We start from the raw sequence: 25,844 nt of genomic DNA on the forward strand, positions 1-25,844 counted from the left end.
ACTTGATAATGAATATTGGTGCCTGGCAGCCTAATGTCGGCCCGGGGGAGAGTTGTGGATATTAGTAAGTAATTACTACTACAGTGGACCCAGCCTGGTTCTTTCCAGGAACTTGAAGTACTGGGTGGTCTAATACAGGTTGCGCAATCCCGTCTTCTCAGGACTTGTCTAGGTAACGGCCAGTGCGAGTATCACGATCGATGAGATATCTTTAGGAAGGGAATAATTCCAGAGACCCAGAATCCGAACATCGAAAGCATTAATTACTACGTAAATTCCTTGCAGAGTTAAGACAGCTCCATCGGTGTCAATAGAACTCGAGTTCATCCGGGCTGTTGAACGCCGAGCAGCTGTATAGACTTTCCTCTCTTTACTGCGGTGAAGAGAGCTTCAGCCTGGTTTGCCGTGGCACTGTTCGAGCTTTTGGAACCTAGAATCCTCACTATTAATACTACATTTCGTCGTCACCGCAGCAGGTCCCACCCCTTTCGCCGCATCCCTCTCTCTGTATCTGCATCTGCCCTTCCGTCTGGCCGTTGTTTAACAACCGTCGCCCACCCGTACGAATCCCGCGAACCCACAAACCTTGGGAAGCAGCGCATCAATTATCTCCGGACGGGAACTGACGACACCATGGTGGCTCCTCGCAAAGCCGCTTTCGCGGAAGAAAGTGCAGAAGTGGAGGTGCTTTTTGCAAATATGGACAAGTTAAAGAGCTTGACAAAGAAGATACAAGGCTCCGTCAATCGGTTGGAAACGAGCGGCAAAAGTGTACAAGATGCCATTGCTCCTATCTACAGCAACACGCAGAAGCTCCAGATCGCGAACACAAGTCAGTGGTTCTTCATGGTGGTATTGCGGCGGCTATTGACCTGGTCTAGATATTGACCGCATGATCACCGCCATCGATCGAGTCCGTGAACCATTGAACCAGCGTGGTAGAGAAGACCAAGTCATTAAGGCTGGGTGAGTTATGCTCACCAATCGTGGGGGTTTCCTCCGCTAAGAATAGAAGGCCACGAAAGGTCGGTATGCAAGACTACATAGCATCACTTGATAGGACAACCCAAGCTCTTGCAGGCCTGAGGCAGTCCAATCTGAAATCGAATCAGAACGCAATGGCGGAGCTGACCTCCCTGATAAAGATGGGAACAAAGCAGCTAGAAGATGTCTTCAGAGACATGCTTCGAGAAGATGCAAGGCCGCTTGAGCCATTGCAGTATATTACAAAGGGCAAGCGAACTACTTGCAAGTACCTTTTATTGTTTGCTGACCCCTATAGATAAGTCTTTTCCAACTCTACCTGAAGACAAATCTTCCCAATTTAGGATAATACACTCCCACACCGCTGCTTCATACGCGCAAACGTCTTCAAGAGATATACGGGACACCCCAACGATAAAGGTGTATTCCGAAATTCGCGGAGAATACATTACCATCTGCCTTCGAAATCTAGCAGCAGCTTCAATATCCACAGCTCGTAAAGTGACTGCAGATTCTGTTTATAAGAAAGGCGACAACGGCATAGGGCACTACGCCAAAGCTCTGGAAGGTCTATTCATCGCCGAATATGAAAGTATATGTCCTGTATTTTCACGCGAAGAATGGGGAATCGTCTTCACAGCTACCTCTCAAAATGCTCTCAACGAATTCACTAAAACTCTACAGACACTCAACACACATGTCATCAACAACCTAAACACCGATTGCTTTCTAGGATACGAGATTATTGAAATCGTCTCTAATCTGTCCATTCGGTTAGAATCACGCACCGGGGAGCTCAAACGGCCGATAGCTGACTCCTTGAAACCCGTCCGAGAAACGTCCAAATCATCGCTTGGGAAGCTTCTCGACGATACGCGGAACCGCATTCAGAGTCTTGTTGCCTTATCAGCAGATTGTTCAACAGTCCCCGTGACGATAGAGACTATGACTAGGTTGCAAAATATGACCTCTTATCTCCCAGCGCTCACCTCGATCATGACGTCGTTAGGAGATGGTGGTTGGAACTCATCCGCGACCGCATCATCGAACTCAATACCAACGATGAAGTCGTTTGATGTTGGCGCTGACGGCCAACAGCTGTTTGCTCACTATGCCTTGGATACAATTGATACACTTTTGTCGAACCTGGAGAACAAGTGTCGCGTGTTGATCAAAGGCAAACATCTACAAGGAATCTTTATAGCCAATAACGTCTCTATCATTGATCGTGCTATCCGCTCGTCTGAGCTGTCCTCGCTTTTGACTGCTGTTGGACCTAAACTTGACAGTTGGAAGAAGAAGAGCGAAAACCAGTACAAGGACTCGTGGCAAGATATCATGAAGATCTTGATGTCCGACACCATTTATACCAACCGCGGGGGGAGACCGCATTCGGGCAGCGTTAGTGGTGCAGGAGTCGACTCTACGACAGTCGTCAAGTCTCTGTCATCAAAAGACAAGGATGCTATCAAGGAGAAGTTTCGCAGCTTCAACAATAGTTTCGACGGCTTCCTCGTTCAGCACAGGGCCCTAAAGATGGAAGCGGATGTACGCGCAAGTATCACTCGTACCCTTCAAGAGACCATCGAACCTCTTTATTCAAGGTTTTGGGATCGTTACCATGAGATTGACAAGGGAAAGGGGAAATATGTCAAGTACGACAAGCCTGCTCTGGCCAGCGCGCTAAAAACCTAGATATCTCACGCGCAGTACTGTTTACAGGATACCCAACTCATGTGCATACTTGGAAATTCCAACCAGGCGCTTATGCATAGATCCATGTATGTTATGTTATGATGTTCTACTGTGTACGTAAGGGCCTTCACTTCTCCTTGCCTGCCGACTCCCGAGTGGAGTCGCTCTGCTCTACAACATGGTTATTGTTGCATGGTCCGACGTCGCCAGCAATACTAACTTCTAAGGCTTCAACCTCGTGTAATGTCAATCACGTACGCAGGTTTCAGACATTGTGTCGCAACATGTGGTGTTCCTGGATAATGGACATTACTCATGGATGACTGGATATCACGTGACTACATAAGCTAGCCCCTTTGAGAAGAAATATCAATGGACAATCGAACACATTCATGGGATTGTCTGGGTATGCTAGGTATGCTCGAGCTCGGGGCGTCGATTTTATCACTGAACTTCCCGATGAAGCTCGAATCTTTCATATTTAATTGCAGCTTCACTTAGGTTGTTGTAAGTTGCGACGTAGAAAGCTTTGAGGACAAACCAGGCCTGCCGCGCTCCTATTGGTGCCCGGTACTTCCTCAAAGGTCCGCTAGACCTAGACAGAGCGACCGAGCGACCCCCTGCTCAGACCCCTTTACACTTTCCTCCGCCCTACTTTTCTTCTTCAAGACAACAAAGTCGCCCTTCGACGTCCTCACCGACTTACTTCCACCCGTCTGATACCTCAGTGTCATCATACAAGACTGTTTAAACAGTACGTTCCCCTCTCTATCAATTCGCTCTCCTCCGCTTCCATATCCTCATCTCTGCACGGATTTCTGAATTTTGTCCTGCGATTGTCATTGAGCCTCCAACTACACAGCCCTTCATCATAGCTCCAGCATACGCTGACTTCAGTCTTCTGTAGGAGTCCCAGGTCGCGCTCTGCGTCGTCTACGTCCGCTTTTGCGCTTTTCATGATGGGTAAGCAACCCACCACTTTCTCCGCTCTGTTGCCACGAATTTGCATGCAGCAATTTGCCCTATCCCTACGCTCAGCGCATGTTCAATTGTCATGGACTACAAACGCATCTCATACTGTATCAATTATACTTCTCTGATGATATTGCGATCTTGCCAAATCGACGCAAACATTTTGTCTCTTCTACCACGCTAATGAGTTTCCACAACATAGCTTCCAACGGGCCTGTTGCGGCGGCCCCTACGAGAGCTTCACCTGCGCCCCCAACGCAAGCTACACCAACTGGCAAGCCTACCTCACCTTTTGTCGAACGTAGCAACCCAATGCCTAATGGCCAAGGCGCAGCTCCTCAAACGATCACTTCCAAGGATCCCAAAGCTGCGGCTGCGGCTGCCTCTGACATGAGGAACATTGTTCGGAGGAAGCTCACCGGCTATGTTGGCTTCGCCAATCTCCCAAACCAATGGCATCGCAAGAGTGTTCGTAAAGGCTTCAACTTCAATGTAATGGTCGTCGGTAAGTAGTCATCCTCCCAAATCGATTGACACTGCCTGACTATTTTGTAAAGGCGAGTCTGGCCTCGGTAAATCGACATTGGTCAACACCTTGTTCAACACCTCTCTCTACCCTCCCAAAGAGCGCAAGCCACCGAGCCTCGACATTATTCCCAAGACGGTCTCCATACAATCCATCAGCGCTGATATTGAGGAGAATGGAGTGCGTCTGCGACTGACGGTTGTTGATACTCCAGGCTTTGGTGATTTCGTCAACAATGACAATTCTTGGGAAACCATCGTTCAGAACATCGAAGGTCGTTTCGATGCTTATCTAGATGCCGAGAACAAGGTCAATCGTATGAACATTGTAGACAATCGGATTCATGCCTGTGTCTACTTCATTCAGCCCACCGGTCACTCACTCAAACCTTTGGATGTAGAGGTCATGCGTCGACTCCACACCAAGGTAAACCTAATTCCTGTCATCGCCAAAGCCGATACTCTTACCGACGATGAGATCACTGCTTTCAAACAGAGAGTGAGTACTTCAATTGACTCAAGTGCAAACATATTGGTTAACACGATCAGATCCTTGCAGACATTGCTCATCACAACATCCAGATATTTGAGGGACCTCGTTATGAGCTTGATGATGAGGAGACCATTTCTGAGAACAATGAAATCATGTCCAAGGTTCCGTTCGCCGTTGTTGGTGCGAACTCCGATGTCACCTCTGTCGATGGACGCAAGGTTCGGGGACGCAAATATCCATGGGGTATCATTGAAGTCGACAACGAAGAGCACTGCGACTTTGTGAAGCTTCGCCAAATGCTCATACGTACTCACATGGAAGAACTGAAGGAAAACACCAATAACTCCCTTTATGAGAACTACCGCTCTGACAAGCTCACCTCAATGGGTGTGACTCAAGACCCCAGTGTCTTCAAAGAAGTCAACCCCGCCGTCAAACAAGAAGAGGAACGTTCGCTCCATGAGCAGAAGCTGCAGAAGATGGAGATGGAAATGAAGATGGTCTTCCAGCAGAAAGTGTCTGAGAAGGAAAGTAAATTGAAGCAGAGCGAGGAAGAGCTTTACGCAAGACACAGAGAGATGAAGGAGCAACTGGACAGGAACAAGGCAGAGCTCGAAGAAAAGAAATCTCGCATCGAAAGTGGAAGACCGCTCGAAGAGAAAGGCAAGAGGAAGGGTTTCTCACTCCGTTAAGGTATTGGTGGCTTCGCTACTTGCGGAGCACTGGACTCGACGTAGGCCCACGACTTGTGACATATTTACTCCCACTGTCACGAAGTTCCCATTCCCTTCTCATTCCCCCCTTTCTGAAGAGAGTCCCTTTAATTTGCCAAGGCTTTCCGGTAGCACTGGGTGCGACTAGAAAACATAATACATCATGACGGTCGAACAAACGGAAACCATTGTTTGATTTCCAACCTTGGCTCAGCTAATCTTCTGCTGTTCGAGACCTCTTGCTTCGACTGGTAGTTCAGGTACAAGGCAGCGAAGGTCTTCATTAACATATATGCCGAGGTAGTGAAGAGTGACTTTGACTTTCCTCATGTATTTTACTTTACTAGCTTAGTTAACAGTCCATCTCCTTTGTCAGGGACTTTGTACGCGTGAAGAGCGAGCGGGTAGAATACGGAAGCCATTTCCAGCTTTCGCATTACCTCTCATCTTGCGTGCACGTGATGCTAGCTATAAACGAGGGCTTAGTGAATAGCAGAAGAATCTACGTTGTGCCTCATAACCAGAGGCAGACTTAAGCGTACTGCAGACCGTTATTTGCGTAAGTATTCGTATAGTTTCATACCAACGCTCAAATAAATCGGCCTCACTCTTTACTGTGGTTTTGTGGACGCTTGTGTGCGCAAGCGACGATGATCCGCGCCCAAAAGCGGCCTTGCGTCACCGCCTGCTGCAGCCAGGACCGACTTACCAACAAGTTGTTCTTGGATCACCAGCCTGCCTATCCTCTTCAGCGCACATTCTTCTCTTCCCACTTACTCTACCAAAGCGTCCGCGAACCCTCCCTACGAGCTCGACAGTACACTTCGCACTCAGTATCTTTTCAAAGAACCCTCAGAAACTCAGGTATGTTATTGTCCTTGTCATCATGTCGTCACTGCTTGCATATTGGCAGCAAAGTGGGCAGCAGGCTCGAAATCATGAATCTGGTGTCATTGTACCCAGCCACCACCACCACCACACCACGGTCCCATATCTACCAGAGCCCTTTTCCGTGTAAAAAGCAAGCGCAGCTCATTCAATACCACATTTCTTAGCTTCACCTTATTTTCAATTGCTTCCTTGAATCTACTGCCACCTGCTGACATCAGGCTTCCTAGCACTTGATTACCAGCGCTCACGATTCTGTGCAACGAACCTCACGTCGATATGCCTGCCCAACAGCCTGCCACAACTGGATCTCTCCAGGAGCGACTCCTTGCCCTCGCGCAGACTCTACAATTCGCCTGGTTCGTTGGGCACCTCACGCTCTTGTCCACGACCCTAAGATACTCGCTCTCATACATGACCTTCAACTATTATTCGCGCTGGGCTAAATTCTCGTATCGTACCACATTTATTGCCGCAGCTGTCACCTATGGCATTGTCGTCTATAAGGGATACCGATCTCGTGCTCGGCAAGGGAAGCAGGGCTCCCCGCTGAGCTTGCTCGCAGATGAAAATGTTCAATATCTGGGTACGTCGAGTGGATATCAGCTGCGACTCCGCTAACAATATCACAGCTATGGCATCAGTCTGGCTTTTCTCTCGCCAGATTCCTTTAGCTATTCTACCATTTGCCGTCTATTCCATCTTCCACGTTGCAACTTACACCCGCGCGAACTTGCTCCCTGTTCTGCAGAGCCCACCCGCTGGTGGGGCCGCAGGTGCCAAGCAAGCTCCTTCAGGGCTATCTGAGACCATTGGCCGTTTCGTCAAGACCTACTATGATTCGAGCATGACAACGGTCGCAATTCTCGAAATCGCTCTCTGGTTTCGTATTCTTGGCTCTGCTCTTCTGTTTCAGAAGGGTTCATGGATTCTTCTTGGTATCTACACAGTCTTTTTTCGTGCTCGCTACCAGCAGAGCGGCTTTGTCCAAAACGCAATCACTCAGGTAACCGCTCGCATTGACGCGCAAATCGCAAACCAGAGCACACCCCCCGCTGCCCGACAAGGATGGGAAACTTTCAAAAATTTGATCAGGCAAGCTGCCGATGCAACTGATATCCGCAAGTATGTCACTGGTCCGCAGCAGCAGGCTGGCCCGAAAAAGGCCCAGTAGAGCGCCTGTGCAATCGCTCGCACTTCAGAGTAATGCGTATCTCAGACCGAGCTTGTCTACACTACCGGATGTGCGAGCATGTTGTGAGCACTGTTGGTTGCTTCGAAAGAATAGGATTCAGTAATTACGACAGGGAATCAAAATCATGGCCTGGAACAAACTGGCCTAGCATCGCCTGGGCGGATCCCAACTTCTGGGAATGGGATAAATGCGTAACTTACTGCGCTACGTGAGAGCAACAACGTACTGAGTCTATGAGGTTATAACGAGCCCAGTCATACATTGGTATGAAAATAGGATTGGCTGGTGCATTAAAATGTTGTCTATAGAGGAATTCGATGCTGTCGTAAAACATTGTTGGACTTTATTATTTCTTCTTCTCCACTAACTTGCCTGGGCCGAGTTCAATTTGCCTGTCTAAAGGTCCTGCAGTGGATTCACGATCTATACAGAACATCGAATATCACTTCTCCCTGGTATTCCATCCTCAATTTCTTACGTCTTCGAGCATGGATAAATGTATTAACACAGAAATGTTTGACGTCAGCGGCAAGCTACGACAGGGCTGAGCTTCGATGGACGTCACTTACCTGCATGCTTGAAGTCCACCCACTACGACATCCCTGGGTAGCCCACGTGTAGATATATCCCGTTGTTCAATATGCGGATTCACATTCTCACAAAATCTTGAATTTAGTATTCGGTAAGCTGATATAAGAAGATAGGAATTGCTCCGGTATGGCCTTTCTGCAAGTGCATATGTATCTGGATGTTCATCAATTATCACACACGTACGGAGGATGTTTCAGAGATGCTATTCGGGGAGGCATCTCAAAGTAACGCTCAGGCTGGTGATGTGACGTATGAAGGGTGAGTAGTCTCGGACATAGACACGGCGTTGATGGTTGAAGAGCATAAAACAAGACCGCCAGCTATCAGGTTCAGGCCCTGAAATAGATTTTGGGATTTCAGAGGCGGAAAAGACAAAACTGGGCAAAAGCTGTGATTTTATATCTAACACAGTGTGTAAGGGACGTGCTCAAGGGCCCTGGACAAGTATTTGTATACATCTACACATAAAGTCATCTGGCTCTTCGCATATACGAAGTGTGAATTAAAGACTACGAGCTTTGCCGCAAGAAAACGCCGATATAATTAATGCTGCTGTATCGGCCTATAGGGGGAGATATTCGTATGTCCACTTTTCACAGAATCTCAATCCTGCTATCTTTCAAGCAGAAGCGCTGAGGGTGCCGCAAGAGATCTACTAATGTCCTGAAATCAAGAGAGAAACATTAGGTATATGATGGATTCGATAATTTACAAAGCAAGATGCATCCGAACTGATGAGTAATTCAGGTGAAAGCAGTTGGTGTAGAGGGTGAAGATATTGCAGAGGAAGTTTGATATCGGAAACAAGGAGAATGATTGGTGATATTGCCGAGTCTATATGAAACGGAGAGGGACGTAACGATCACCTAAGATCTCATAGGAGGTATTACGTAAAGGCTGGCCATAATTAATTTGTAGCAGTCTGATTGAGCTTAGTAACTGCTTGTGGGATGATCCGTCAGAAATTCAGTCGAGATCTCGATGAAAATATTCATCAGAGTTACCGCTGCTCGAGACAGCGGTATCTACACGTGTAGCCATCTTGGTGAAAGGAATTCCTCGTTCTGTGGACGGCCCTGGACAATACGATGCCGGGACTGGTTCATCTTCTACAAGCTCGAACGCTCGTCCTTCGTTTGGGTCTCTGTTAGGACCAAACAGCTTCTTCAGAGCCGACAGCGTTAATCTAGTATCTATGTCAGCGGCTTCCTATTGGCTTTCAAATTATACAGACTTCCTGTTTCTCGCAGAATCGAGCATTGCAGCAGCCATATTCGCTTTCACTTGTTGTCTTCCAACCACATGCTCGTCGATCGAACCCTTCACATGTATGCGCACAATCACAGTTTCCTTGGTTTGTCCCAGACGAAGTATCCGAAATGCCGCCTGCTCCTCTGTCGATGCTTTCCAGTTGGGCTCAAGTATGATTATTCGAGTAGCTTCTTTCAAATTATGGCCCGTTCCGACGCAGCCGATGGAGGCGAGCAATATATTTTTCGTCGCACTGGTCTTAAATTTTCTAAGTTCCCGGTCTTGTGCATCCGTGCTCATCGCTCCGTAGCTCTATAGATATAGTTGTTATTCATTGATGCTTATCTATAAGTCAGCCATAAGAAAAGAGGCTCACCGTAGTGAACTTCCAGTTCTCCGCTGTACAGATGTGTTTCAGTAGCTCTATGCTAGATCTATATCAGAGGCATGTCCGACAGTTTTGAGATGAACATACCACAGTCGAAATTCGGTGAATATGATTATCTTCACTGCAGGATCTTCGTCCATCCATTCTTCGACCTGTGCTTTTAGAGCAAGGGTTTTCGTTGATGGCATCATTGGGCCAGGTAAATTTATCCACGGGTTGTGCTTCTGGTCCATTGGAGCTCTTGACTCGTTGCCGATCTGTTGCGTGAAAGGCTTCATTTGGGTTATCGCAGCTGAGCACTTTGGGCATGATGTTTCCTTTGACATTTGCTCTGAGCCTACCCGTATCCCCAAGATGCAGTCTTTGCAAAAAAGGTGTAAGCAAGGCGCTATTTGTGCGTTCTCAGGTATATGCCCGCAAACTACACATATGTTTTCAGCGGGAGTATCTCCAAGCGCGACGGGACGCCGAATGCAGTCCCAGTATTTATCACATCTTACATGCTGACCGTAAGAGCGACCACGTAGCTCGAATGGCCCAGCAATTCCGTCTTTCAGTCGTATCGCTTCACGTGCTCGGCGAACACGAGTGCCAGGAGCTGATACACAGCTTTCGCTATGCAAGCGCCCCGCACATTCGTGAAGAAGCTTGATCTGGTGATCGCTGAAGTGCTGTATGACATGATAAAACAAAATAGGATGGCTGAGGAGTCGTCGATGTTGATCGATGAAACTGAGTCAATTTAGCGAATAAAGAGTAGAGTTGCACATGACTATTACACTCACGGCAAGATCGACTTCCTCATGGATTGACTCTGCTTGGTCGCTTTTCCTTCATCGTAGAAGTTCTCGAGAGAGATATCAAGCATAAGCTTCTCCAGGGGGTCCAGTTCGCATCTTATCTCGCGCTCGATGATCTTCGGCAATGGCAATAATGGTTTGTTATTGAACAAGTCTCCATGCGTCCGGCAGAAGATCAATCTGCCGATATCTGCATTTGCTCTGGCCGCATGGTCTGTGTCATTACGATTGCAAAAGTTTCTCTTGAAGGTTTTCAGTCCACCTACAATTCGTGCAACTAATTAGCAGTGCAACCTAGAGCTAGAAATACCAAACTTGGTAGCTTACCAATATTCGGATCTTGCAAAAATGACTTTATCGCATATAGATCAGACATTTCATTGTCTAATGGCGTCGCAGTCAACACCCAGCGGTTGTCGGCCTTAAGAGCTCGACAAGCGATCGATGTAGCGGACTTGGGCGACTTAATCCTGTGTCCTTCGTCAAGCACAATTCTGTGCCACTCCAAACGATGAAAAATGCCACAATTCCCCTCAAAATACACCTGCCAAGCTTTATTGACCGTTGTCTCAGACTTATGCCCATCGGGGTCGAACTTAGCTAACCAAGCTTCCCAGCTTGGATGCGAATTTCTGACTTCATCATATGTCGTTATCCTAGCGTCGCGTCAGTTGCGATGCATTTGAATGTTTTATCGATAGTCCTACACTATATCGTGACTTTCGATAGTATCAATGTCGCAGCCAGATTGCAGAAGCTGCTTTGCGTACGTCATCACCCGTAAGCCGTATTTTTCAGCAAGTCGCTTAGCTTGTCGATCCATTCTGTCGAAGGCTTTATTGCTGTAGCAGTGTTCCTCGACTTGCTCGCGCCCTGGACAGTCAATAGATGTCTGCTCGTGTGCGACACGAACTCACAATTTCCCTTTAGGCTCGCTGGGCATACAACTAACGTAGATCTGGTCTGCACTCCCAACGGCTTTCGCCCGTTGACAATGTTAGAAAGGGCCACGATGGTCTTACCCATCCCAGCTGCTAATGCCAGAATTCCTCCGTGCATGGCTCCTGGCTGTGTCTCCCGTTCTCTCATCTCGCCTGCGGCTATCAGCTGGTAGTCTTTCAGCAGGGTCCTCATGCCTTTAATAGCAAAGACGCCACCCTCCCGCATAGAGACACAGCCACGCCCAAAGAAAGATTTCTTCGCTCTCTCGATCATCGCTCTATCTGTGCTTGCTTTCTTGTGATCCTCCAAGTTGAAAGAAGCGAAATAAGCTTTCATTGACTTCTGCCATTCGATGGGGCGGTCTGTTCGCTGAACACTGTCTCCCTCATCTATCGTCGAATTTGTTATATCCTGCCTCACACGATCTGTGACAGTAATCTCGTATACCTTTAGTGGATCCTGACTTGGGGACTGATGTTCTTCTGACCCCGGTGTATCCCGCCGCGAGGTGGATCCATGCTTATCTATCCAACTGGCCGTGCAGTCAGGTGTAGTGTTCTTTCCCTTGCCCGCGAACATCTCGATGTTCGTTTTCATCATCGAAGGTCTTACTGTGACAGGATCTTTCCCTGCAAACTCTCCATCATTACCAGGAGCGGACTTGTTCGTCTTGCGGCGCTTATAATCTCGGCTAGCAAGCACAGCAGTATTTAAACTATGCCACTCTATGATCCTCTTTCTATCTTGGACGCTTTTCTCGGCATGCAAAGACTGTAGCATTGCTAAGTCATTCTCTGTAAATTCCTTCACACTGCCCTCCTCTCTAGAATCCATGTGTTAGCTAAATTATGGAGATCCAAAAACAAAATGAACTGACTGTACACCATCCTCTGCGTTCCGAATGTCATTTTGTTGCTTTTTCTTGAGTAACAACAGCACTTTTCGTCTCTCACTCTCATAGGCTATGTAGTCCTCCAATGAGAGCAATTTGTTGCGCTGTTTCTCATGATAGAATTCCTGCATGACGCGGAACCTGCATCAACAATGAGACCACTCCTGTAGAATGAATATTATCAACCTTACTCTGTAAGAATCTCATCATCGTTGTCTATTTGCTCGGCATCTGCATCTACCTCACCAAAAAGCTCAATCTCTAGACTCACGTCTTTACTCTGTGAAGACGGTTCATCCGTGGGACTCTTGGAAGGGGCCTTGAATTGAGCGTGAGACCACTTATTTTCTTCAGTAGTCAAGTTTGTATACGGCGATTCTGAAGGCTTGCGCGAAGTCATATTCATTGACCTCTGTCTAGACGAAAATGTCTTCAAGAAGGAAGAAGAATAATTAGAGTAAGGATTTCCTTGTCGTAAATGTGTAGCTAGAGCTGGTGTGGTGAACAAAGATGTTGCTGTTTGAGCGCTGAAATAGCGATAAGTTTTAGTTTCGATGTAAATTGACGCAGAGATCTAACGACGGCGAACCAAGAGCATGGGAGTAGATTATTGCGAGAAAAGGCTCACTTCATCTGATGAAAGTTGACTGAACTTGAAATACAAAGCGTGTGAAAGACCCGGAGATTTGCTAATGACGGTTACGAGCAGAAAGAAAGTGGACCAAACTTCAGTCCCAGTCATCACCCAATTCCCAAACGAGCAGTTTATAGCTTACTGAATATGTATGGGTTCATGGCTAGTCACAGACTCACCTCACATCACCTGGGTATGTGATTATGAGATCTGCCAGGGAACCTTGTTGGTGTATCTCTTTTTAGTTGGATGTTCATGCATGAAGCAAGATATATCTCGTCGTAGACACCTGCAGATGGCCCGCTAACATACAAATTCTAGCTTTTACGGTCGTATAACAGTATAGCACCTCTTCCAGCTTTGATCTGACGTGTGAACGCTGGTGCCCATGTAGCCTGTGGGGTGTGGTCCCTCATTGTGCGGTCTGGAGAGTGCTTCCTTTGTGTTTAACTACTTTGAATTGAGTCGTCACTTTCGCGGACCGTCTTCAATGACGAGCTTACACATGCTCATGGTGGAGGAGCATCGCGCACCGCAAATAAAGCAGAAGAGCCAGTGGATATTGCCGTAGGAATTGTATGGTCGTGAACGCGGTATTTGCCAGTATCGTCTCTCAGGCCGCTGGGAAGTCCTCTCATCATTGCTAAGCGGTGCCAATATGCGAAGGCCGTTGTAGTCTGAAGGCGTTCGGACATGTGGAAAGGCAAAACCCATAGCACCATTGACATGTCGAGTAGTTACACTTCCGGAAGCTCGAAGAGGTGACTTTTCGTAACTAAATGATAAGAGAGACTGAACGTGATCATGGTGGCACTTCCTAGTGTATATAGGGGCCGATTATGTGATGGCGGTAGGGACACCGTGAATGTTAGATGTTGGGCACTACCACACCCGCAGGCCGTGTACTTGCAGACGCTGTTCAGTACCAATCGTCTTTCTGGGTATCAGTGAGGGAACGGGAGCAAGGCCAGTAATGAGTAAGAGCATCCCGCTGACACAGATATTACCCTGAAAGCTACACACATCTATCACAAGCAACAAGTCTGGGTGATGACGGGTGATGATGAAGAGGTGGAACGCTTGTGTAGATATTCGGCATCTTCAAAGCTAATAACAGCGCTAACTCGCGCTGAATTCTAATGTGCCATTGCCAATCTCTTTGAGAGCTTAGCTTTCGAGATTTGATTACACGGTGAATCGGATGTTAATATGGAAGTTCCTGAGACCCATGTCATGCTTCTGCTGCGGAGTGAAGTTGAAGTCTGTTTCGTACCGTAGAAAGACACTCTAGGTATACCGAGTGCCAAGTTTTGTTTCACTGTTGAACATATTCAGCAAACTCGCCAGGTGTTCCCCTATGTTTCTTTTTGGCCTTCGAGGCTTATGAGTTTTTCTTGAGGCTCATATGCATGTGGGTTATAGTTCGGAATTGAGCTTGCACTGATGCAAGAACATGTATCGCGGATAAGAAAATCGATCACAGGACACTTGCGGTTGTACCTCGGTGAATCTGTCTATAAGTTTTTCAGCGCGACTCTTCGCACGTGTTACGTGCATAACATATATATATCCCTATATTCTTAAAACTTATATGTTTTAATAACTCTAGAACTTAGAATATAGAAGATATTAAAAAGTCGAATATAATTATATCTATATCTTAAAATATATATTAAGTAATCTCTAAATCTTAATAGAATTTAAAGGAAATTAAAATAATATCTAACTTAACTACTTTCTTCTTCTCTTCTCTATAGTATCTATTATTATAAATTCTTTCTATATTATTAATTTATTTACTCTTTTATTCTTCTCTTTTTTAAAACATAGAGTAAGACTTCTATATAGAAGTATATTTAGAAATAATTAAAAAAAAACTTTATAGTCTTGATTCTAGAGTTATTAATGAAGATATAGATTTTATGAAATAGGATTCTAGGTGGGAAAAAGCGTGTATTACGCACGTAACACGTACTAAGAGTCGCGCTTAAAAAGTTATAGACAAATCCGCAGTAGGTCTCGGAGTAAGTCCACTCCGGCATAATCGCGATGAGACTAGAGCCGGAACTCACTAACCAATGAATGCACAGTAACACGGCGTCTCCAATTTGCGCCGATTAGTCCAAGCTATGAGCATTATCTCTTATACATTGCCTTGAAGCCAAGATTTGGAGGCCCAGTCCGTGTCTCCATTGTTACTTTAGACCTTTTATATCTGTTGGTTTTTCATGTCACTTGGTGTGTATACAACTAAACCTTGCACTTTCACCGCCGCCACAGAAGTCGGTCAGCCGGCAGCGTCATGTTGCGCAGGAACGGGAAACCAAGTTCTTGCGAGCCATGTCGACGCTCGAAGTTGAAGTACAACTTCCTTGACTTAAACCACTCGGCAGGCTGATCAAATGCCTATAGATGTGATAACACTCTACCAATCTGTTTGCGGTGTGAGAGGCGTAAAATCAAAGATAGCGTCCGTTAAGTCAAATGAGCCTGCCAGGTAGGAGATGTTTAGAGTAAGAGTAGAATTTGACTATGATACAGTGCTACTATCATCCTGCACCCCTCACTAAAGGAAAAAAACCTTCAGACAAAAGCCTGCGACAGCTTAAACCAAGGTACGTTTTATACAGTCTACCTGTGTATCTTCTCCCCCCCCCCCCCCCCCTAAAAAAATTGGGAAAAACTTTGTCAACGTCTTTTCGTAAGGTCTCAGTAAATCTTACTACTTCTGTCTCCTCATCGCTTTTTTTGCTTGTACCTGCCTTCACACATTGCGCATCGTACTTGATGTCTAATGACCGTTCTGCTCTTGAAACCGTACCAAAGTCTATCTCTTATGCGTGGAACTGTCTTAGCATACCCAGACCATCATCACCAACTTGCCCGGCTGATTATGGATCGTACTTGGCTCTTTCACCAGCCACTTCACAACGGATGCAGCTCTCCAGCTCCTGTAATTCAGCATACGGCTCCCCAGAATCAGTTTCTCTCAAGCCATTGAGCATTACAGACTGCATGCTTGGCGCCGACGTGATCCACCGCCTAGCCTGGTCGATCGATGTCATTGAACGTCTCTGTGTAGGATACTATAACTATCCGATCACTTGTTGTGTTATCAAAAGATTGTTTCTTAATACTTTGAGTGCCGTTCGCAGGGACATCGAGGGCAATTGGAGGGGCAGGAGTCGACATGAAATTGCCTTGCTGATATCCGAGAACACGCGAACACCGCTCCATATTTCTGCCTCGACTTCTGCTTTGGAGGCCCACGAGTTGTGGACTGGTTCCAAATTACGATGGGAGGCCATAGGTTTGTACTTGCCAATAAGCTTCCGCGGCATCATGGCCATACTAAGTTGGAGCAGGTCTGATTTTTGCTCTAGCCGGGGTGACAGTTTATCTCCTGACACAAAAGGCAGTCATAGTGGCTCTTGAAAAGTGCAGGTTGCCCAAAAATCCTTCGTTTAAGGAATTCTCTGAGACAATGGCAACCGCGGGAAACCATTGCCAAACACTCTACCAGGAGTGCGGGACTCCTAATGACTTAAGTCTTTTGTTCAGCTACATGGACTCATTACATCTTGCCAATCTCCATGGCGATGCAGGTAAGGCTTTCGCATGGAGCTGATCTGGCGTTGCTCACATTAATAGACCCACTTCTTTGGCGACGTATGGGTGATGTCTCGACCGAGATTTTCACTCTCGGCTTTTACAATATCTCTGACGACCTTACATCTGTTCCATTTTGGTTGATTGAACAACGTAAACGTGTAATAGCGGCAGCATACAAGAGTGATAAAACTCTGAGCTCATTTCTTAACAGACCACCAAGAATACCGCGACATTTTTGCACTCCAACGCCGCCACTGGACCTCAGTGATGACGAAATCGTCCTCGAGGGACCAGCCCTGGGAGCGGCCGTGGCGAGCCTAGACGAGAACGGATGGAGCACAGACGACCGAGTCAAATCAACGTCGTGGGCGAGACTAAAGTTGATCCTGAGTCAGTCTAGAGAGGAATTGCTTGAGATTTCTTTCCAACAGACTGGTGAAGATCTATCCGATAGACTGAAGTGAGTAACGACGTGATCATCATACCCCTATCTGTTTCGGAGCCCATACATGTTTCAATCATTTCTGGGCTGTAGTATGATCCTACAGCTGCCAAGCTGTTATCTCTGTGATACTAGATCTGGTAAAGTTCAAAGGCCCAACAGGTTTAGCATATTACATCCATTGTGGGTGATCACCATGATATTCTCTGCTGGCGCCTCTTTCACTTTTAATTGGGAGCTTCTCTACCACGTACAAATTTCTCTTCATGATATAGACACTAAAACATCAACAGAACCATAGCCGATGATTTACGCTCTACATGGGAGTCATTGCCAAAGAAGCTTAAAGAGCACGATAGCTCATCTCCGAGAAGCGTCGTATACTCCTATTCCACGTCCATCGACTATCGCCACTGCGTATTCGCCACCGAAAGACTGCAGTGCAGAACTGGAAACTCATCTCCCTCCTTACTACGTAGTTCTCGTGATTTGCTCAATGAGGTCTTGGCTTTTGCAAAGCATGGCTGTCTAGGAGACGACTTGGAGGTAGAAATACTCCGGGACCTGCCATGGTTTGTACGTAGCACTGCATTCATGCCTTGTCATAAACTTAGAACTAACTGATCTAGCTATTATACTTTGGCCTCCCAGCCGCCGGCGTCCTTTGTGCAGAACTACGAGCGCACACACAGGAGGGAACCCCACTACCCTCCTTCATCTCCCGTACCGAGGTCATTCGGAATCTGTACGTTTTCGTTTCAACACTGGGCTGGTTCAACAGCCCGGAATACCGCTACACAGACCTTTGCACCGCAGCCAGTGAAAAACTCGGTGACGAGATAGATGAAGTCATTAATGCTGCTCTATGTCCTGTCTCATCGCAGGCACACTCGGTAGCATTTGGCGACATAGAAGGAACGACCGCTCTTGGGAATAATGTGCTCAGGCAACATGAATCGCAACCTCTGGGCCCGGATGTCTCTTTTCTGGCATGGCTGGACAGCGTAGACTGGAACAATACCATGGCTATGATGCCTACATATTGAAAGTCATCTTCGAAGTCATCTTCGTAGGAAGGTCTCGCTTGAATCTACGTGAGGATTACCCGCTCATGCATGCGTACATGGCTCATTGACGACTTCTCGCAAGCACGAGCTTACCGAGTGTGACATGTTATGGCTTCAAAAGTCGACCTGACGATCTAGTTGCCTGAGATGTAGCGGGTTAGGCCCGTGGTCTCTGGGTACAAAGCATGATATTTAATAAAGCCATAAGAGGTCCAGCATGTACACCTTCAGCCAATTTCGACTTCAACACTTTACCAGGAAGCTTGGCTTTTGATTGGGCTGGAGCATGAGTGCAGGCCATATAGCAGAGAGCCATTATCATTACGCCTGCCGAATCACCACCTACTAATGGTGGGATTTGAGACTATGTCTATGACTTGGATAATTATATCCTGCTTCGAATGTACGGCCAATATGTTGCCAAGCTGTGAACTTCGTCAAACGGGCGTATCCAAAATAGCCAGCCACATCATTAACCTCCCACACGCATCATTGCAATCTACTTGAGGCGCTAAATACCCGTATGATGCTCATTTTGAGAACAACGAACCTAAGCGCAAAACCTTAGCATCCAATGCGGTTTTATGCTAATAATGACGAGATTGAACGTAATCGCACGTGCCGCGCTTCCGTCACAGTCCAAGTCTAAACCATTCCGATAGCGTCTAACCGGAATACCTTTCCCTCTAGGTTTCCCATCAATTATTTTGGTGTCTATAAGATCAAGTCGTATGCGCCATAAAAAAATTTGGTTCAGGAGACGCGGTATGTATGTGTACCACCATGTTAGTTCAGGTGAACCCAAAGCAAGGTCGATAATGTAGTGCTTCTGTCCTATCGATAACATCCATCTGGATCGCCAGGAGTGAACGTAGTATAATACCACTGGTAAGAAGTTGTAGACCGGGGTTGGATGCAACTAGCCTACCACGATCTACGTTTCGCAACCATCCATAAGTGTGTTCTTCGGCCATTTGTAGCTAGTCTGACTCCAAAGCTGTATAAACATTAATACGAAGGTCATGCAAAGATAATATAGACTTACCGTCTTGTTGATATTGTTGTAGGCCTCTGGGTGATTCGCAATGTACTCTGTGGTCTCAAACCCAGGCGGATCGCAAGTCACACTTTGGCTCCCCTTTGGTTGGTACCACCGGACATAATCAACACGCATGACTGCGGGGAACACAAGATGCTCCCAGTCAATGAAGGCCCAGTTAGTACTCATACCGAAGTTAAGGACCAAAGACATTGGCTCTTCAGCAACGATGCGCTGCCCGGAGTTTCCGTTTGGACGTACCGCATCAGCATTCATCTTGAAGGTGACGTCATCCCCGATATACCAAGCTATATACGAAGACTCTCCTGATCCTGGTACGTATTCGAAGGCATACTTCTGGTACTGTTTCCCATCATACCAGTTGTTGTTCAAATTACTTGTGGCGGATACGGCTTGCTGGAATGGACCCCCAGTCCATGTGTTTGGGAAACTAAGGCTGTAATCAGGGTATTCAAGGTAATCGTAGTCGGCGTAGTAGAAAATATCGAAAGGTGCTACCTGAAAGGACTGAGTCACGACCCCAAGGCCTCGGCCATTGGTGCTACCCTCTAAAATGTCGATTTCGGGAGCACCTCGACCAGTCCCAGGCGTAGGATGGTCTTCTCCTTTGCATGTACATGAGTTCAAGCGCTGGCCAGGAAGGCGCGAGGTTCCATCGGCCATAGACTGATTTGGGGTGATACCCGCGTCACAATCGTTGTATGTATAGGGCCACAGACCGTCAGTCGTGGCCATATACCCAGGTCGCCCAAGGTTACCCATGGCCCACGCACCTGGCCAATATCCCATGACTCCGCCCGGGCCTGGAAGTGAAATGGAGACTTCAAAAACACCACCCTTAAAGCAGAGCTGATTCCATGTGTTAAGCATTCCAGAACGCAAATTAAGGCCGTGATTCGGAAACTGGTCCATCTGCAGCTCGAGTGTACCATCCCACGTGGTCGCCGCGTCCGGATCGTACCATTCCAGATCCATTGTTGCTCCGTACCAGAAATCTGGTGCGAAGAAATAAGGATCATCTCCAGGATAGAAGGTACGATTCGGTTCGTTGAACTCATCACTGAACACAAGGATAAGCTCGTCTCCGTTAATATCTGTGCGGGTTTTGGCATCTTCTGGGGTATCCGGATCGATGAGTGTGCGGCGCACATTGCTTAATATAGGGTAGGTTTTGTTGTTAACTATCGCCCAGGGTTCGGGTTTTGGATACTCCTCGCCGCGATAAGTACTACCCCATGACCATATTCCCCTGTAACTTAAAGCAGGCATGGCAACAAAGACGAACAAGAGACCCGTCAGCATCATAGCTAAGCCTACGGTTGATGCGATGTTCTCGCGGCTGAGATGGTCGCGCCAGCTCGGCTTTAGTCTAATATCGTCATCGGCCATGGGCATGTGCATGTCATCGTCGTCTTCCTTTTCGTCATTGAACAAAGGAAACTTGTAACCGCCGTTATCACTAAAGGGCGCAGCAAGACGATCATCCATCCACGGCGAGAACGACTTCTCATTGTAGAAATCCGTGGATACAAGCTTCGAGGTAGAACTCGCAGCGAGAATTCCAAGACCAGGGGTAACAAGCGGAGTACTAGAAAGAGACAGGCTGCCAGTCGACCGAGCGGCGAGAGGCGTAGATGCTCCCCCGAGCGAGACCCAGGAGCTTCTTCTGCTATCAGAAAATGGATTGAAATAGCGAGTGTAGTCAGAACCTAAATCTCTCACACTCATCGGTGGAGTCGCTTTCAGATAGGGTGACTGTTCCTGGATCGGACCTATACCCGGTCTCCGACTTAAGGGCCTTTCGTGGTGGCCTCGTCGAGACGGTGGAAGACTGAGCTGGGCGGCTTGTGACTTTGAAATATTTATATAATCGGCAGAACTGCCATCATCGCTACTCCGACTTTCACTGCTACTTCGTACACTATTTCCAGACTCGGTAGGGCATGGATTATATGCGAACGAATTGATCGGGGGTATAGATTCGGAAGATGAGGGAGAGGAATGTTGATGATCGTGAGGCGCAAGACTGGTCGAACTTGCGCTTGGAGATGTGGAAGCTGACAGGTGGGGCCGCTGTAGTTCACTCCTGAGACGCGATGAGGCTACTTCAGCGTTCAGACTACTTGCGGATCGGCCGGATTGAGAATTTAGTCTGTCAGTCGATCGCATGTCTGCATCACTGTCCAATCGCGGAGCTGGGGGTCGCTGAAGAGGAGACATATTGTTGAAATATACGGAAAAAAATTTACGACCGGCTTTGAGGTCGCGTTGCGCGAAAATGGGTCGACGTAGTGGAGAAGGGCGAAGTTATGTATCCGGGCAGTTTCGAGGAGTCGACGGTAAGAAGGGGCGATCTCAGCTGGGTAGGACAACGATGGACAGCTGACGCGTCGAGGGTGGCGGCAGGCGAGTGGAAAAGTAGCGACAGTGGTCTGAGATGGTTGGGATGGAGTAGGAGATATGTACGCCGATGAGGAAGATTGATGAATTGTAAAGCATGTGTAGGAGCGAAAGACACTGGCATAGTCGAGAGATAACAAAGAACAGAACGAACGGCACTGATCAGGACACGATCATGGATGAGCGAGGTGGGTGTGGAGGGAGGAGAAGTGGAGGGTGGAGGGTGGAGGTGGAGAAGGCTATGATGATGAAAGAGAACTGCCACCACAATTAATTAATTATTAGGTAGCTATCTTTTCTCCCCTGCGTGAGATGCCGGTGCCGTCGACTCTCATAGGCTACTAGGCCCAACTCAGACTAACGGGCTATCGGCAATACCTGGTCTGTCTTAGCCAGGGAAGGTACGATGGAGCATGGAACCTAGGTAGCGGTATAAATCGGTCTGAGTAACACCAATTACTTATATCAGGATAGAAGCCATATCATGAAGACTTGAAAAGTGATACAAGCAAGCCATTACGATTGGTGTAATCAGCAGATATTAGATGATATAAGCAATTTGGAGTTTTGATGTTCTCCGCACGGACCTCGACTTCTTCTTATCGACCTCCATTCCTGGAAAGGCGCATCCTGTAGCGCCGTAACAATGTCAACGGTATCGCGGCAAGAAAACGGAAATCGGAAATCGGGAGCCCAGTGCGACCACCCACGCCACCGCAGCGCTCACCTCACCATCGCAATGATATATATAGGACGCTACTTCAATACATCGTATAGCTCGTTCTCTCCTTCGCAACAGCACGGCTTCTAGGGTCGTCTATGGTCTGTTTGAGCAGAAGGCCTCTGACTAAAAAAATTGAGCCTAAAGTCGGACGAGAGCGTGGAGAGACTAACGAATCGGGCGGAAGAGCGGGCAGCATAAACGGCAGACTGGAGTGAGAGCGCAAGAAACTTCGATCGCTCTGTGATAGATTGTATGAATACGATATATAGTCTTCAATATAGATAGATTACGTCGGTCGACTTTTCAGCTAGCTACCTATTCCCAGGTAGAACCATCCCCAATGGGCAAAAAATCAATATATCGCCCGTAATGGGCGGCTAGAGTGGACCCTCACAATCGTCCACACTAGGAATCACTGTTCAGTCCTGATACCCAAGATAAGTTAACACTTCATCAGGTCAACTGTTATTATCTATTAATTATCATAATGTCCCTCTCGCTTCTTTCCATCAAATCCTTTCCATCTCTCTCTACGTCTTTAGCTTATACACTCCTATACCTCTATTATACACGTCGACTAATAACACATCATTCATTATCGAATGATTGATATTCGTCTCGTTTGAGCTCCAGCTCGAGCTCTGTATCTTCTTACTCACTCTCTCCGACCTAGCGCACATTCATATATGCACCGTGACGGTCCTAATCTTTAGTCATCAAAAAAGCTCGCTACCTGCTCCTAGGGAAGCCTTACGAGGGTCTAATGCTAATAGGCGGTGTGGCAAGCATTCTTGCTCACCAGACATAGATGCACGCGTCCATCTCCTGACATCTTCTTGATATCCTGCGGGGCCCACTATGTACGTAGTAAAAACAATACTGCGGGTGTCGCGGGCGGCGTGTGTTGCGCTATAGTGTGGTTCTACCCGGCGTCAAGGATGGAAATTTACTACCTAAGACACACTCAAAATACTCCAACTGGAAGGTACGTACATAGAATACATCAAGACCCATCAAGCCAGTCCCAACATCACCATCGCCCATACTGTACTAAGTCAATGAATCAACTGTAGTCTGTTCGTCTGGGCCAGTGTGAGCATAGATTATGACGTATCAACGTTTTGAGGTGGATCTTGGTGATTTTATCGCTGCATCTGTTCTCGTTTTCGTCTTCCCAGCAATCTGATTCATGCCTTGTTCCAGTTCAGGCAGGGGTCGTATGAACAAACGAAACAAAATAAAACTTAGGCAAATGCCGTACCCACTAAGCCAATTTGCCTGATGGATCAGATCATTGTCAAGCCCAACAAAGTGCGGGAAGGAGTTGACTATCTCACGTGATTAGTTCCACCTCTGGCCCAACGTCACAAGTTTCGTCACAAGTTTCATCAAAGGTCGAGAACGCGGCGGGTGCTTGATATACCCAGGCGTAGCGCCAAATTTCTTTACCTCAAACACATTAGCATTGCCATATATACTCCAATATGTAAGTAAACCCGGTGATATGACCATCGTCCAGCGAAATGACTTGCAGTAACAACAGTTTCGCTGCTTGCTCTGAAGGTCTCATCAGGCAGTCGATGCATCATCAACGCATCATTCCATCGCGTCGTTCTATGGTGAAAAGCACGCAGGCGTCACTATCAACAGTAATTGAGTCTTCAACAACATGATTGCTCGTGCTAACTTGACCGCCCATGGAAGTCTCCCATCCAGTGACATTCCATTCCAGGCCCCGCGTGGAGATCTTAGCTGGACCATATAATGGGAGAATACCCACGTTTGGAGTGAAACAGATATGGTTTTGCGGCAGCAGAATCCTGTTAACTCCAGCTTTCAGGATAAAGGATATGCTAATGTCCGAGAATAGCCATATACGAAGCTCCGGGGTTCGCATGGCTTCTCGCATCATCTCATGCAACAATCCTATTGCATGATCCAGTCTTCCAGATAGTGAGCCCAGTAGGATGACCTCTTCTGTAGGACTTTGCCATGGCGACGAAAGGGCAAATCTCATACACTTGGCCAAGTCTGTGCTGTACTGATCTGCGTCTTCATGGATCTGCACGCCTTTCGTTGCGTAGAACTGTCGAACATCCTGTCGAAGAGAATCCAGATCCCCTACAATGGCAGTGGGTAACTATGCATTCGATTAATGCACGCGCTACGGAGAACGGGTCCATTTTGACGTACAAAGTCGGAGCGACGCCCCTGACATGCGCCTTCGAATAGATCGTGCAGGCGATTTGCCCCACCGTCAGCGCAAATCCAGGTTGATGCGTGTGTCCAGATCGCTTCAAAGGTATCGCGCTGCTGGAGGGGCTGATTCAGAATGACGAGGCATCGATTTTCGATCTTGGAGTCTACAGATACCGGTTCGAGCAGTACGCCGGGTGTGTGGTCCATCGCATTCTGCTTTCAGATGCAAGAGCGAGGGCGTGCCAGTCGGTGTGGTTGGTGTGGTAATTGATTTATCCAAAAATCGCGATGGTAGTAGGGTGGGTTTAGTGAGTTATGCTAGCGTGCGGGAAGCTGGAGCAGCTCCCGTGGACACAGATGAGGCGAGGTGAGCAACGAGTGAAGGATTTTCGGGGAGACCGGATGAGCTGGAGGCGGCGGCGGCGACAAAAGGACAAGGACAAAAAAGCTTTGGGCTTCTTCTTCGACCCGCCCACCACCACACGAGAGGTACGAGATACCTAACTGAATACGGGGCTGCATCTTCACCTGCACCTCATCTGCCAACCACTTGTAACATCTCAGGTGGATTCGAATATCCTGACATCACTTGTCGACAGGAGGGTCCGCGGGTATAGATGATCACGCCACCCCTTGTGCCAAGACTTTGACATCTCGTCTGCCCATCTATCTGGGGCAGTGGACCTACACATCTACCTCTGCCTCTGCTACCTACCAACATACTGTAATTACCATAGGCATAGGATAGGTACTCTACTAAAAGGTACACCCGTGCGTAGTATGGTACCTAATATGGGCTTCATGCATCTGCCATGCATCTGCCCTCTGCGTGTACCTTTTGGATGCCCAGCCTCGGTCTAAGATCACCCGAGGTCGTCCCGGCATCGGTGAACGCTCGGTAGTATCTAGGTAGGTTTGGACGTCAACAGTCAGTCAGCGGCACGGTTTGTTAGTAGTACCAAGTAGACATCATCGCCCTATGTTTCACTTTTGCGTTTGGGAGCTTTCGTCGTTTCTACCATCTTGTCCATCGTCGTCATCCGTGTTCTTGCTTGCAGGGAATCTTTTCCTGTGCAAGCAAGCAGGATCGCCAAAGCTCAATCCAGGTCCGATCTCTGCAGGCCAGCATTTGTCATTTCACCTGCAGTTTTATCTGCCACCAATGTACCCAGGAAGATCGACCTGTCTATCACTCACACATGCAGCCTTATGCTGATTCTGGAATGAGAGTCTGCACCCAGCCACTAAAGGAGCCTAGCTTGCCTTGCTTGCTGCGGCTATCTATCAACACTATACCATCGACCTACTCCCCCGGCTTGGCCTTGTCTGCTACCTGTGTGTGCTGAGGTGTCTGGCACCAGCCGCTTGGCTCAGAAT

At 47.5% G+C, this 25,844-nt stretch overlaps 7 protein-coding genes across 7 annotated transcripts; 4 read left to right on the forward strand and 3 right to left on the reverse strand.

Moving 5' to 3' along the window:
* Positions 1-143: 143 nt before the first annotated feature.
* Positions 144-2,920, forward strand: EJ05DRAFT_450418 (uncharacterized protein). Its single transcript, XM_033742371.1, has 4 exons — positions 144-832; positions 882-966; positions 1,016-1,233; positions 1,283-2,920. Exons 1-4 carry the CDS (start codon positions 634-636, stop codon positions 2,677-2,679), a joined length of 1,899 nt encoding a protein of 632 aa, XP_033603118.1. The 5' UTR covers positions 144-633; the 3' UTR covers positions 2,680-2,920.
* Positions 2,921-3,834: 914 nt separating this feature from the next.
* EJ05DRAFT_436560 (Septin) lies at positions 3,835-5,361 on the forward strand (the record flags this gene model as incomplete). The annotated part of the gene is made up of 3 exons (XM_033741752.1): positions 3,835-4,156; positions 4,209-4,675; positions 4,726-5,361. The coding sequence occupies 3 exons, from the start codon at positions 3,835-3,837 to the stop codon at positions 5,359-5,361; spliced, it is 1,425 nt and encodes a 474-aa protein (XP_033603119.1).
* Positions 5,362-6,549: 1,188 nt separating this feature from the next.
* Positions 6,550-7,444, forward strand: EJ05DRAFT_436014 (uncharacterized protein; the record flags this gene model as incomplete). Its single annotated transcript, XM_033741719.1, has 2 exons — positions 6,550-6,856; positions 6,903-7,444. 2 exons carry the CDS (start codon positions 6,550-6,552, stop codon positions 7,442-7,444), a joined length of 849 nt encoding a protein of 282 aa, XP_033603120.1.
* Positions 7,445-9,022: 1,578 nt separating this feature from the next.
* EJ05DRAFT_498629 (uncharacterized protein) lies at positions 9,023-12,729 on the reverse strand (the record flags this gene model as incomplete). Its single annotated transcript, XM_033746712.1, has 10 exons — positions 9,023-9,242; positions 9,291-9,619; positions 9,684-9,735; positions 9,783-10,427; positions 10,481-10,757; positions 10,823-11,151; positions 11,203-11,368; positions 11,413-12,260; positions 12,315-12,470; positions 12,521-12,729. The coding sequence occupies 10 exons, from the start codon at positions 12,727-12,729 to the stop codon at positions 9,023-9,025; spliced, it is 3,231 nt and encodes a 1,076-aa protein (XP_033603121.1).
* Positions 12,730-15,750: 3,021 nt separating this feature from the next.
* EJ05DRAFT_498630 (uncharacterized protein) lies at positions 15,751-18,063 on the forward strand (the record flags this gene model as incomplete). The annotated part of the gene is made up of 5 exons (XM_033746713.1): positions 15,751-16,273; positions 16,329-16,568; positions 16,615-17,035; positions 17,311-17,593; positions 17,647-18,063. The coding sequence occupies 5 exons, from the start codon at positions 15,751-15,753 to the stop codon at positions 18,061-18,063; spliced, it is 1,884 nt and encodes a 627-aa protein (XP_033603122.1).
* A 649-nt stretch (positions 18,064-18,712) lies between these two features.
* Positions 18,713-21,502, reverse strand: EJ05DRAFT_294011 (beta-glucan synthesis-associated). The gene is made up of 2 exons (XM_033740546.1): positions 19,130-21,502; positions 18,713-19,081 (listed from the first exon to the last, which is right to left on the reverse strand). Exons 1-2 carry the CDS (start codon positions 21,362-21,364, stop codon positions 19,019-19,021), a joined length of 2,298 nt encoding a protein of 765 aa, XP_033603123.1. The 5' UTR covers positions 21,365-21,502; the 3' UTR covers positions 18,713-19,018.
* Positions 21,503-23,856: 2,354 nt separating this feature from the next.
* On the reverse strand, positions 23,857-24,674 carry EJ05DRAFT_436280 (thiamine pyrophosphokinase; the record flags this gene model as incomplete). The annotated part of the gene is made up of 2 exons (XM_033741740.1): positions 23,857-24,408; positions 24,462-24,674. 2 exons carry the CDS (start codon positions 24,672-24,674, stop codon positions 23,857-23,859), a joined length of 765 nt encoding a protein of 254 aa, XP_033603124.1.
* Between the last annotated feature and the right edge of the window lie 1,170 nt (positions 24,675-25,844).

The sequence above is a fragment of the Pseudovirgaria hyperparasitica genome, assembly GCF_010093815.1.
Source record: "Pseudovirgaria hyperparasitica strain CBS 121739 unplaced genomic scaffold EJ05scaffold_4, whole genome shotgun sequence".
Classification (NCBI taxonomy): domain Eukaryota; kingdom Fungi; phylum Ascomycota; class Dothideomycetes; order Acrospermales; family Acrospermaceae; genus Pseudovirgaria; species Pseudovirgaria hyperparasitica.

Excerpts from the sequence above, each read along its gene's own strand:
- EJ05DRAFT_450418 (XM_033742371.1), top strand. The coding sequence starts at position 634 with ATGGTGGCTCCTCGCAAAGCCGCTTTCGCGGAAGAAAGTGCAGAAGTG. Across the intron at positions 833-881 it reads GCTCCAGATCGCGAACACAA|ATATTGACCGCATGATCACC; the intron begins GTCAGTGGTTCT and ends GACCTGGTCTAG. Across the intron at positions 1,234-1,282 it reads ATTGCAGTATATTACAAAGG|ATAAGTCTTTTCCAACTCTA; the intron begins GCAAGCGAACTA and ends TGACCCCTATAG.
- EJ05DRAFT_294011 (XM_033740546.1), bottom strand. The coding sequence starts at position 21,364 with ATGTCTCCTCTTCAGCGACCCCCAGCTCCGCGATTGGACAGTGATGCA. Across the intron at positions 19,082-19,129 it reads ACAACAATATCAACAAGACG|CTTTGGAGTCAGACTAGCTA; the intron begins GTAAGTCTATAT and ends ATGTTTATACAG.